General features: G+C 39.4%; 1 protein-coding gene across 1 annotated transcript in view; it reads right to left on the bottom strand.

Moving 5' to 3' along the window:
- LOC105354271 (uncharacterized) overlaps nt 1–13,431 on the bottom strand; it is a 23,816-nt gene extending 10,385 nt beyond the window's left edge. The window contains exons 1-19 of the mRNA XM_023956055.2: nt 13,304–13,431; nt 12,090–12,165; nt 11,990–12,014; nt 11,868–11,913; nt 11,692–11,797; nt 11,156–11,178; nt 10,971–11,076; nt 10,384–10,408; nt 10,164–10,257; nt 9,937–10,043; nt 9,789–9,852; nt 8,178–8,253; nt 8,009–8,033; nt 6,245–6,557; nt 5,367–5,516; nt 5,226–5,285; nt 1,449–1,516; nt 1,202–1,353; nt 765–795 (exon numbers count right to left, since the gene is read on the bottom strand). Coding sequence (XP_023811823.2) covers nt 765–795; nt 1,202–1,353; nt 1,449–1,516; nt 5,226–5,285; nt 5,367–5,516; nt 6,245–6,557; nt 8,009–8,033; nt 8,178–8,253; nt 9,789–9,852; nt 9,937–10,043; nt 10,164–10,257; nt 10,384–10,408; nt 10,971–11,076; nt 11,156–11,178; nt 11,692–11,797; nt 11,868–11,913; nt 11,990–12,014; nt 12,090–12,164 — 1,546 coding nt within the window. The 5' untranslated portion in view covers nt 12,165; nt 13,304–13,431. The remainder of the gene's footprint in view (nt 1–764; nt 796–1,201; nt 1,354–1,448; nt 1,517–5,225; nt 5,286–5,366; nt 5,517–6,244; nt 6,558–8,008; nt 8,034–8,177; nt 8,254–9,788; nt 9,853–9,936; nt 10,044–10,163; nt 10,258–10,383; nt 10,409–10,970; nt 11,077–11,155; nt 11,179–11,691; nt 11,798–11,867; nt 11,914–11,989; nt 12,015–12,089; nt 12,166–13,303) is intronic.

The raw sequence follows: 13,431 nt of genomic DNA, 5'->3' as shown, positions 1-13,431 counted from the left end.
GTTCTACATCGTGCTGGTTTTCGTCTTTCTTCTGTTTTTGTTTCTTAGGCATCTTGCGGTAAAAGGCTGTTGAGGCGGTTCTTGACGTTTACAAAGTACTGCTGTGTCCGGCTGGGAAACTGAGAAAGCTTCTGTGGCAGATCTGAAAGCCTCTGGGACAAGTCGGACAGACTGGGACCCCCGGATCCCTCCTGGTTTTTGGGCAAAAGCTCAGTCAGAGTTTGGGCGATGCTCCTGGGTACCTGTGTTAGTCTGATCTGGGAAAACTCTTGGCGTAGCTCAGGAGGCAGGGTGGGTAAGTACTTGGTGACTTCGGAAAGTTGGGTGGGCAGCTTAGGCATGGAAGGTATTTTGGGAGGAGGGATGCCGTTCTCTTTGAAGAATGCGTTGATGTTGCCGAAGCATTCAGAGGTGAGAGGAAAGCGCATCAGGCAGCTCTTTAATGCATCGCAGCTGACAGGAGCTACAAGGAAGACAGTTTGATCAGCAAAGAAAGTCAAGCATGAGAAAAAAGGCCGCAGGACGAGAGCAACTCTGAGCCATCATGTTTTTGAAGACACAATTATATAATTTAGAAGGTAATTTGTGAAAGGTGTTTTTTTTAAAGCTGACTCGTGACATCTGGGCTTCAAAGATGATTTGAAGCCCAGATGCCATGATTTAACCTTAAAGGTCTGTTAGTGGGAAGTTATCAGGCTCTCTGAATAATGAGTAAAAGTAGAAGAGCTTCAAAGACTCAGAGATCTGGAATAGATTTAACATACCGCCACAGTCGTCACCAGCAGCCTCAGCATCCTGAAAAAAGTACAACAGTGTAAAAAAATAATAACAGAAACATTTTTTGGTCGATTTTTCAAAAATCCAATTAAAAAAAAAACAACATCTTTACTATAGACCCACTCCGATGGTTTTTGGTTTTGTTAACGTGTTCTTGTGGCATTTTTTTGAGGATGGAGAAAAATTCTAATGAAAATAAAGCTAAAAATTGCATTTCCAAGTAAAAAAACAGATCATATTTGTGACGTAGAGTTCACTGCTCCGCTCCATTCCGATGCATCCACTCGCAGACAAACAGATCAGTGTACGTCTTTTTAAAATTTTGGTCAAAAATTGCATAATAATAATTATGGAAGGTTTTACAAAACAGACCAAAAGATGACCGGAGTGGGTCTTTAAGTGGTGGGACTGCAGTGCACTTTACTTTTTCATGAGCCTCCTCTGTGTTGGGGACTTGAGCGTCTTCTGCTCTCTGTGGCTGCTGGGTTACAGGCTGACCTTCGGTAGCAGCTTCTTGGGTTGGGGTCGATGGTTCTGGCAGCAGCTCAAGTTCTGGCTCAGAGGCCTTTTCTGGTTCTAGACGTAGAAGTTGAGAACACACTCAAAAAAAAAAAAACATTAAACTTTGTGTGAATTACAAAGACAATCCAGTGTGTTCTGCTTTGCAAAACCTGGTTCTTTGATGACAGAATCCTCTGTCTCGACTTTCTTCTCGTCTGTTGGGGGGCCTTCTTCGTCTCTACATGAATGAACAGATCGAGACCAAGGAGGCTCTGGTTATAAGACTGAACCTGCTTTTCTCCAGAAATCAAATTATTTGGATCAAAGGAAAAACTGTCTTTGCATTTTTGGGGGGAATTCGAGAGGCAGTTGTCAGATCAACTGAAGGCAGGTGGATTTCTGCATGGTTAGAAACTAAAAGTCATTTAAAAAAATATGATGGAATAATCTGGATGGAAAATGTTAAACCCCTATAGAGGAGGACAGGGAAATACTTCTATGAGTAGATGACGTCAAAATCATTCCGTTTTACCCAGTACTTATACATGTGTTGGTTTTAAGTGAGTAATTAAGGTAACAGACTAACGAACAGGTAAAATGTCAATCAGAACTTTTAAAAGAGATTTTATGTGTGGTTGCAGGGGTCACGCAAAGTGTGGATCAAAGACATGAACAAAACAGTTTGATGAAGAAACCCCCACAATAGACACTAAAAGAACCAAAATATTGAAAAATTAAATAAAAGAAAGGACTAAAAATCAACCAGAGACAGCCAGGAGCAGCTTTTTGAATATCTGGTTAACAGAAACTTGTTTTTTTAAACAAATACTGAAACATATCTGGACAAAATTAAGGATCTGACTGGAAAATACTGGAGGCAGATGAACTATGTGGACCTTATAAACTCAGATGTGTCCTCTTATTAGCATCACAGGTGTTTTTTTTTTTTTTTAAGATGACAAAACTCTCTACAAATACCACTTTAATCTCTGAAACGTGATGGTTTTGTGACCACAGCTGCACATGTTCACAATTGTAAATTTCACAGAACTTTGAAAAAAGAAAAGGAAAACTTGTAATGAAGCTCTCAGATGAAAAAGTAATGACAGACTGAAGATGTGGACTCTACAAATGTTCACCAAAAGACAATGAGGAAGAGGTTCAGCCAAATGTGCTCCCCAATATCCGAACGTTAAAAGACCCAACTGCAGGTCATGATAACAACCCATAATACCATCCATCCTTTTTCTTAACCTGCTTTATCCCTTTTGGAGTTACTGTTAGGTAAACCCTGGACAGGTTGGCAGTCCGCCGCAGGGCGACCAAAGACCAAAAACCGCCCAAGAATGGCTGAAACATTGAGCTTCTCTGAAATGTTCTTCTGGGTGTTCCGATCTAAATTCTGCAAAAAAACAATTAGTGAAAGAAGCTGAAAAAGGTCATTTAAGGAAAGCCGACCATAAGATGTGTGAAAACTGGACCAGTACAGGCCTAAAACAATTGTTGAGCATCTCAGACAGTTACAAAAAAGCATTGATTGCCTTTAAAACATTGTGCAACTAACTATCAAAAGCGATATCATTATTTTTGTCCAGGGCTGTTTTATTGTTTTTTCAAAAATGACAATATGAAGGCAATTTTTAGATTTCAACTGCATGATTAGAAGCCTTTATTTTCCAATGTTTTGCAGTTCCTGTCATGTTTTTTTTCCATAATAAACACTGATGTTAAAACAGTTTTCCTCGTGTCTGTAATATTGCCTTATACTAAATATTTTTAACATAAATTTGAGACCGAGGTAGTGACATTTATCATACCAGACTTTGGTACTACTTTACATAAAATCATCCCTGTGAGGATGATCAAAAACTGGATTAAATGTAAAAATATCCATTTTTCAGGTGATGTACGTTAATCTGATGTTGTCAGTGCACACTTACTTTATCGTAAACGCTCCTTTTATGGACAACACTCCTGACACAAAATGTCCACAAGAGCAAAAATCACAAAAACAAGAGCCCAACTTCCCGATGGAGTAGCACAAACCGGAAGAATAAGGAATGTGAACAACGAATGTATATTCCCCGGAAAACAAACACAAGAACGCTCTGACTCTGATTTTCCCTGCTGTGCTGAACAGCTGTATCAAGCAGCTTTGTTACCGTGGGAACAGTTGAGAGGAGGGAAAGAGGGTGGGGGAGGAGGAGAAGGGGTAAGAGCCAGCCGTTGCCAAGGAAGCTGTGGTTGCTATGAAGCACCATGGAGATGCTGCTGAGACAGCGTGCAGCAAAGAACCCAGTGGATTAGGATCCAGTACAAAGAAACACTCTGTCTCAAAGTAACTTTTTGTTGTCGTTGTGTAAATGTGTAAAGTCCTGTGGGTTTATTTCCAATGATCTATTTTGTAATTATGGCCAAAGTGGTGACATTTTATTTTGTCTCTATTTTTGTGGGATTTTTTTTTGCTCTTGTCTGTCGGTGTGATCTGTTTCTGTTTGTTTTATTCCATGTTTTCTGACATTATCACTTTAATAAAAAAATCTGGTAGTAATTTGATCATTTTTACTAATTGTTTGTTAACCCTTGTGCCATCCTAGACACTTTAACATTGGGAATTGGGTCATCTGGACCCACTAGACAGTGCGCTGAACCTTTTTTCTTCAATGATTTGTGATCTTCAATGGTGTCCATGGATTACAGGAAATCTTTCCACCTTTATCCACCTTTGTCATGGTAGGGAGAACACGTCAATGGTCATCTTGACCCCATAGGACAGCAGAAGTTAAAGGGCCTATACCGTGCTCTGGGGGGTATTCCAGAAAGCAGGTTATGCTAGCTCCCACGGTAGGTTTGAGGCAAAGGAAGTTGATAACCTCAGCTTTTGGTTCCAAAAATGGAGGTATGTTTCAGGGTATGTCAAGTTGTCATTGCAACTCATGCTCTGAACATAACCTGGTCTGGAGAAGGTTTAGTTGAAGGTTAGTTTGTTTCATTCATTTTATTGTTAAAAAAATGAGAATATCTCCAGGCTCAAATTTAATATGAGAGTTCAAGAATTACAATAAATTAAGTTGGAAAAACTTTAATTGAATTGGAGTAATATTACATTTAGTTAGATAAATACAGTATATAAATTTTAGTGGTAAAAAAATATAGAGTTGGATAGACATAAGAAATTAGGTTGAATAAATTTTACTCAATTACTTGATGGTCATTTGCTTCGGGTATTGAATTTCTTTGAGAAAAGTCTAAATTAATTTATAAAGTAATTTATTTTAAAAAATATATACCTTTTGGTTCTGTATTTGTATTAGAAAGTTATACTTTATCTGTGTCTGACATATAAACATCACATCAAAACATTTTTTTATCCGTATTTTTGAGTTCAGTTTAGCAAGTTTTACCTGAATAATTTTAAGCTGCTCTTTGTTAATCTTATGAATATTATTATTATTATATTATTGTTATAGTTTAGCATGTTTTCTGTTGTGAAATTGACAGTGTCAGTCTGTTTTTTGCCTTCCTCATTCTTGTGTTTCTCTGTGCAGGTTGACTCCGCCTCTCCCTGGTGAGCCTCCATGGAGTGGCACACAGCTGCCTGCACTTTCGGTTAATTTGTTTGAGCTGTAGTCAAGTGTAGCTTGTTTAATTCTAACTCTAGCTCTTCTAGATCATTTTGTATTCTGGGTTTTTGCTCTGTGTCGTTCTGGGTTTTTCCCATCGATGGCGCTTTTTGTCATTAAATACTTTTAGTTCTCACTGTCTTCTGGTCCTGCATCTGGGTCATCCTGATACCCCCATGACAGAAATAAGCTACATAGAGTCACTGAAAAAAAAACTCTATAATCTTCTAACAAGGATGAAAAGATGAAACATTTTTAATTGAAAAAATAAATCACTGAGACCTTTGTTAAGTTTTTAACACAGGTTACTGTCTGCATTCTTACCCAGTGACCTCCTTCTGCTGCTCCTCCTCCTCCTCCTCCTCCTCCTGTGGCTCCGGTAACCTGTCAACAGTGAATATTCTGCATCACACAACATCTTATAGAGGTTCTCAGTGATAAATGCCGAACATCTGGAGCAATTACTCGGCCTCTGGCTCTTCCAGAAGTTCTTGACTCTCCAGTGAAAGTTTAATGGAGGTTCCTTCGCTGGCCATCTGCCTGACGGCCATCTCAGCCGTATGCCTCGCCACCTCCTCAGCCAGACGGGTCATTTCTATCCGTTCCTGCAGCAAACTAAAAAGCACATTTGGAAAAGATACTATTGGAAAGTGTTACATTACTTAATTCAGAATCCACGACCCAAGTTAAGTGTTGTACTATAGACTGGTCAGTTACATTACACGATTTAATTTTTAGTCAAATTCAATGTTTTTATGCTTTTGTTTGCTTTTCGTTGGGTTATGTGTTTACAAAGTGAGAGTTTTAAAGTTTAAACTTCCCTATCACACTAAAAGATAAAAAAAAAACTTTTTGGTTCTAAAAACAAAACAAGTACTTCACTTTAAATCTGATGTTGTCTTATTCTGAAATCAAAAATGTATCTTCATTTATTTCCATGTGGGGGTCAATTCAAATCTTTTTTCAGATTTTAATTAGATAGCAAGATACTTAACTCTTTACCCTTTTATTTGTGTAACTACAATTTAAAACAGTTTGATTTTATTCCATCGGATGTAAAGTATAAAAAACACTGACATATATTATGTTAAAACTTTAAATAAAATCTTTTCTCAAAGATGTTCATGGCTGCAGTAGTCAGGTTTTTACTGATTATATATATGAAAAAAAGTTTAGATTTCTCACACAAAAGTATGGATCAGGTTACATTCATTGTAAAACCGTGAGCTTGATAGTCCAAAATTCTGTCAATCAAACTTTTGTTTAGACTAGAGGTTTCAGAAAATCCTTCAATAGCTTTTTTTTTTTTTACAGGGAAATCTGTGATTTTCCACCTTTCTTACCGTTCCTCCATGGTTGCCAAGGCAACGTCCTCAGCCTCCTTCTTGATGTTTTCGATAAACGGCGTCCAGCGTCCCGTTTGGGTCTCTGCGTCCTCCTGAGACCCTTTCTCCACGTTGTCCGTTGGTGCTTCAGACTTCTGAGACGTCATGGAAGAGTTGAGCTGCTTTTGTGGCGCCTCTTCACGCTGCGGCGGTTGTGTGGTCGTTGATGGACTCATGGAAGCAGCTTTGATTTGATCCTCGTGTTTTTGCTGGACCTCGTTGTCCGACTCCAGATCTTCTAATACCATGTCGGGGTTGAGCTTGGATGACGCTAGGAGAAGGTGGGAAGGGTGAGTGTGTGGGAAAAAAGGTATACATTGGTGTAGAAATGTGCAAATACTAAGATTATTTATTAAAGATGGAACAAAAAGTCATTGCTTATCTAAAAACAACCAGACGATTAGTGGTAAAAAAAAAAAAAACCTTCTGTATAAACTTTGAGATTCTACCAAAATGGTCATTTTGATCAAGGAGGTTTGGACTTTAAGTCATTACTGTGTCTTGATTTTTTCCTTTTTTTTAAACTGTTTTGCATGTATTGTTTAGTTTAAAAATGCAGATTTTGCAGATGTGCGCACAGCTGAACATGAATCTGCATAACTGTTGATGAAAGTAAGAAAAACCACACAAGTCACACACTGAACCTTTATTTTTTTTTCATGTTTACCATAATCTCTACACAAAAAAAAGGTTTTCCCTGGCAAAGAGGAAAAGAGTTTATGACCAAAGTACTGCACATCTACAGGCCCCACTTCACTGTTCAGATGGATCAAAATCAGCTTTTCAATTTCCTGCATCTCTTGTAAGTGTCCATAAATAATAATCACACCAAGGCTCTTATATAAAAACGGTGATTTGGACCCAAATGTCTCAAAACACTAAAAATATTACAAAACTGTATGCTGAAAATTAGAACAATTTCTTTTCCAGAATATTTGAATTCTGGACACACACACAAATACAATCTTTTTGCATAAAAGTGATCATCAAATATAACATAGCTGCCATTTAAGCATAGTTGAAATAAACAAATGAAAGCAGAGTTTTTAGGTGAAAGCTTTTACCCGAGGACATGAAAGTGTACTTTAGCTTTGAAAATAAGAACATATGTTGTCTTCAATCGTTTGTGTTTTCAACTAAATGTAGCTTCTGCATGAAGCAGAAAATGTGCAAATTCATCAGGAACAAAATCACAGTTTGGCTCCCCAAAAGTAAAAAAAAATTTCATTTGAAGTGAAAACATCAGGTTACATTCAAAGCCAGTACAAAGTACAGCCAGGTGAGTTGAAATTAAGTTTTTAGGTTTTTCTTTCCTTGTACAGCTGCCTAAAGCATTCCCGCTGAGCTGCACATGGTCAAACTGTATTCTGGAAACTATTTATGTCTATCTGCATGAAATAAAGACCCCCAACCCCCCTTCCCCAGGTCATCTTCTCCTGCTGTTTAAGGGGCTCGCAGCGACTTCCCCCCTGAAACAGAAGGAGAAGAGGCACTGAGTTAGGCTCCGAGCGTCCCACCATAACCCCTAAACTATGGAGGAGAGAATGAGAGAACGCTGCAACAGGCAGCATTGGTGAAAAACTTTAGATATTTGATAAGAAAAAAGGGGGACAAACTGAAATAAAACAAGGCCAAAAGTCAGAATTAAAAAAAAAGAAAGGAACCATTTGAGTGAACTGTGGCATTGTTTACATACAGGAGAGTAAAAAAAAATACACTCACCTTTTTTCAGGACTTCAGCTGAAGCCTAAATGGAATTTAAAAAAAAAGAAAAAATTTACAAGATAAGGAAAAATGAATGAAGGTATTTAGACATATATATATATATATATATATATATATATATATATATATATATATATATATATATATATATATATATATATTTTACCTCTGCTTCATCTTTGGATGGAAGTACAAGCTGAGGCATCTTCAGACCAAGTCCTGACACAAACCAGTCCACCACTCTGCAGAGAAACCACATGGAGGATGGCAGAAGGACGATTTTGTTCATTTGTGTTGTTATTATTATTACTTCTGAGTTTTTTGTTTCAATACTGTATTTTTATATCAAATCATAAGTGATAAAAGCACTAAACACCAAGCACCATTGTACTGGATCAGGATGCATGCTCTTGTTAATCTACATCCTCTGCTGCGAAGACAAACATGCGCCAACCTCCAATCACGCTCAGAACCGGTGCAAGATACCTACAGAACGGATACGCCTTTGGACAAGTCTGAGCTGACCCAGTGGTAGGAAAACTGAAGCCTTTGTAGACTTGAATGTAGTCATTCTCTGTACTCCTTGCAAGTTGTTGTTCATTTTTTCGAATCAGCTTTCACTGAGTCACAGAGATTCCTGACAGCCCTGTATTTTCTCCGGGCTGGGGACCGGCACAGGGAGACCCAGACCTGGGCCCACTTGGGGCTACATAAATAGGTAGTGGCGTGGAGGGTCTTGCCTAAAGACCTAGGCTTTTGTGCATATTGCACGGATGACAACTGGTCATATGTAAATATACATAGAAAAAGTAAGAAAAGGTGTGGTCTTAATGTGACATTTTCACTGAGCTATCCGAAATGAACCACGTTAAAACCACAAGAAGTATGAATAAAGCACACAAAGAACAAATAAATCAACATAGAAGATGGACTGTGTGTGAATATTCCGCTGGTAATATGCAATTTTTGTGGTGATTCATTCACCAATTACATACTTTTAACGTGATTGTGCCTTTATATACGTGATATAAAAGTCAGACATCGGTGGTACATGCGTGAAAAGTTCATTAGACATACGTGGAATGGTTGTGGAAAGCCACAAATACCCGTAGCATCTGGCAAAACGTGAAGTTTACCTAATAAATGAGTATAAACTACATAAAATACACGTAAAATGCGTACTTCTATACCAACCAAAAATGTGGAACAGCTGAAAACCAAATTCATGTAAAGACCCGTCGGCCAAAACCCTCAACAGACATCTGCGCACATCGCCGAATGACGAAAGCAAGAAACACTTATGAATGACGCAAATCACGCATGTATCACGGAAGACTGAGATTTTATACGTGGAAAATGCGCAAAATGTATGTAGTCGGTGTGTGACACGAAGCCATCTAAACCTTCCAGTCCTCTGCAGTCCTTTTTTAAAGGTTTCAGCCTCTGAGATTTTTTTGTTTTTGTTTGTATGTTTGGAAAACGTGGGTTCGAACAAACAGCAGCTTTTACGATCCATGTAGAGATGTTTTTAAAATCAATTAAGATCATCTTTGGACCAATAGAACATGTTGGAATAAAACACGCATTGGTCATGTTAGGATCTTAGAATGTGTTGGAAAAGTTTTCTGAAAATTATAGCCTTCCGTGGAAAAATAAAGTGAAACAAATGGAAATTAGTAGGGAATATGTCAAGAAAATGGAGAATGTTTATGGTTACTAAAAATGTGAAAAAATTGTGTATTGTGGGGTTAGAAGAAGGCGGTTGATCCACACTTACCCTGAGGGCTTATTGTCTGTGTCCAGTGAGATTCCACTGAGAGATTCAGGTGGAGGAGACAGAACTGCAATGAAAGAAACGCCCCCCAACAACTGTGAAACACAGACACAACAGAGCAATCCGTCCCTGAAAATATTTATCAGTGTACTTTTGTCTAGAGAAGAGCGGGACACTTTAGCCGGTGGTTCAGACGGGACGGCACCAGGGGGCAGTATCACCGGCTGAGGGATTATCTGCTTTATCCAGTTGACCACTCTGCAACAAAGGAGACACTCCAACATGAGACACTTTAGCTCACATTTGGCTCACCTGAACCTGGTGAAATGAAGCTCAAACATCGTAAAGGGTTAGACTGCCGTGCAGTGAGAAACTCACTTGGGTGGAAACTGAGGAGTCAAACTCTCCACTTCAGATGCTTCATCCTCTGATATCATCTCCACCACAGGAATATGAGGAAGGGGGTCATAATCTGGAGAACGGAAGCAAATAACCTCAAAGGCAGCAGCATTTAAAACCCTTAAAATCACAGTGAAGTTGTATCAATTTGATATTTTTAATGATTTTTAAGGAAACTCTTCATCTGTTTAAAGCATACCTGGCATTGTTGCCACCTCATAGACCTGTAAGAGCAAAAAAAAGAGGAAACGTTGCAAAGTTAAACTTTTTTTATTTGTCCTAAAATTGCTGGAAAACATCCGGTTTGAAGGAACTTCTGTTTTTTTTCAAAGTTTTCGTTTGATCCTCAGAGCTGCAACCCCGATGATCAGTAAAGCCTCGTTAGTAATGTAATTAAGTTAATGGAGGGAATTTAAACTGGATAAGCCCCCCTCCCTTTGTAAATGCCTTAACGGGCCTAATCCTGACACATGATTTATTTTATGAGTACCTTAAAACCAAAGAGACTAAGAGTCAGACAGACAGACAGACAGACAGACAGACAGACAGACAGACAGACAGGCAGATAGATCAGTGCATCATTTGGTCACTGAAAACAGGAATTTATTTAGTAGGAATTATTATGAATTAATTAGTAATAAAATTGTTAAAAGACAGAAGAAATAATGATAAATATGAAAGAAAGGACCACAGTAAAGTGCACAGTTCAAGCAGGTTCTGATTTCATTTGACTAAAACATTCATTGCAGTGTGTTATGGTGTACTCGTGTATGATAAAACTCTGACCTCGGTGTGTTCTTCAGGGTTTTTGGTTTCCTCTTCTTTGTATTTCGCATCAGGTTGAGGCAGAACTTTTGTCAGACCTTGAGTGACCCAACTGATGACTCCAGATCTGGGAGGGAACCAGAATAACTTATTTATGGAGTATTTTGTTGAGATCTGCATTTAATAAACATCAAATATAAAATTACCTTTCTGCATCGTCTCCTGGCTGCTGTTTGGATAAAAACAGAAAGCATTAACAAAGTGGCATGTCAAATTCTTTCTCTTTCTCAGTAAAGAAGGAGTGATCTCACAGGTTTAGTCTACAGATGCAAATAACGATGATGAAACATTTAATGCACTGATGCATTTCTGGCTATGCTTGTATAATGTCTAGAATAAGAGATTTTTTGGAGTTGTACAATTTTATTCTAGTTAATTTTCCTTCACCTTGAATTTTTTGCACATTTCAAATGTTCTTTTTTGCACCTAATGCCCGAGCTCTTGAAACAATTTAATTTCTCCATGTTAGGATATAAAAGAGTTGATCTCATGTCCTAAATTACTTGGACAAAAAATATTGTTTTCCACTATATGTTAAGGCTATTATTTTTGCGTTCTGCATACAATTTTAATGTTCCCTTTGAGTTTTAAAGGAAACCTGCGAGTTGCTTCCATGCATTGTGACAGATTCACAGGAACTTCATGCTCATTTGCTCCAATCGGTCCTCCTCTTTGGACTCACCCTGGCGTCGGAATTGGCCCGGCTGAGGCGGCCTGTACCGGGGGGCTGCGGCAGGGCGCTGGAGAACCCATTGGACAACCAGCCCATCACTCCAGCCTGCACCTGGCTGTGGAGGAGGTGAAGTGTGAGCATGAAAGCTAACACAGATGAGGAGAAACCCTGAGGAAACAGATTACCCCTCTTCCGAAACCTCCTCCGATGTTTTCAGAACCGCACTCTTCACTATAAAGACAGAAAAAAATTCACAAACAGAAGATGAAGCACCAACAGCATCAAGGACGTAGCAGGTGATCCTCACCTTCTTTGTTCTTTGGAGCTTGGTGCTGTAATTTGAAGAGTGAGAGGTGATTACCCTACAAGCGTGGGTTGCATGTGAACATGAGTGTGTGTTGGCGTACCACGGCAGAGGTCTTGGCAGCCTCTTCAGGGCCTGCAGCAGGTTGAGGAACCACTTTCACCACCCAGTTAAACATCCTGTTGATCAAACACACACGGTCATCCTCTCAAAAGCCCTTCATGGCCCATCGTTGGTTTTCCTGATGGCCGTGACGCATCGTTTTCTAGCGTCAAAGCAGACCCTTCATGGCTTGGGCCGAGGGTCCTTCACTGGTGGACAGGTGTCGCCTGCTTCTACTGTCTGCAGTCATCTCTGAAATGTTTGGACCAACCTGAAATTATACTTTGCAAAATAAGGAAGCATCTGGATAGTGTTACTCATACCACAGAGAGAGCTGGAGGCCACCCTAATTGCAGACTTTGGTGTCGGTCTGTGTGCACAGAGAGGCTGCAATCTAAGCAGATAAAGACATTTTACCCACCCACCAACAGACAAAGAGACGGCTAATCTAAACTCTATGATCCTCTTTGACAGGCCATCATCCCATCGTGATAATCCCGTTAGTGAAAAAGGCAAAGAGCCAATAAGCCTGCAGGAGGCCCTGCAGCTTCCGCCCCCCTGCAGAGGTCAGCTCCGAGGCACACGGCTCAGCCAAGGTTTGGACGTCATTAACCGCATCAGAATTTGTAAATAGGTCATCCAGTTTGCAGAGTTGGAAATTATTCACAGCACTTTCATGTCTGCTTTCTTTTTTTTGCTGGATTATTTTTAAGAGAGAAATCGGAAAACATGAGTTCAAGAAAATCAAAAGTGGCGCAGTTTCTTTATTCTTTCGCCTGTGTAGAATTTCCTCATGAAAGATGTAATTTTATTAAAAAGGTGACCTGTTTGTGACTCCTGACATGCCTTTCATGTCAGCAGAGATCAGAGTGGCTTCCTGGTGGCCTAATCTCACGTTTGTGGGATTGGATTAGGTCGTGGACCTCTTCCCCCCCACTAATCTACATTTCTTCTCAGTGCTTAAGATCCAGATCAAGGCCTGACCCATCCTTCCATCTAAAATGATGTATTTCAGTCAGAAGTAAACGATCTAATCAGATCTTTTAAGGACCTTTGTTTTTATTACTTTTGTGAAGCTTCTATAAAGTGATTAGAAATCAGACCTGCTGACATCCTCCTCAAACAGCAAACTAGAGCATAAACAACTCCACCGACCTTAAATTAGCTGCTAGTTTTGGTTTTTATAAAGACTCCGCTCAAATCTGTTCCTCTTACCTGTGTTCCTAGCAAAGGTTCTGCATGCCGGTGCCGTAGAGATCCAGAGTGCGGCACGACCAGCACAGATCTGCAGAGATTTCCCCGGCCGCTGCTTGGAGCTAACGGGATTAACCTGCAGCATCTGA

Source organism: Oryzias latipes, chromosome 6, assembly GCF_053564925.1.
Source record: "Oryzias latipes strain Hd-rR chromosome 6, Olatipes_Hd-rR_3.1".
Taxonomy (NCBI): domain Eukaryota; kingdom Metazoa; phylum Chordata; class Actinopteri; order Beloniformes; family Adrianichthyidae; genus Oryzias; species Oryzias latipes.
This window is presented reverse-complemented; position numbering and strand designations above follow the sequence as displayed.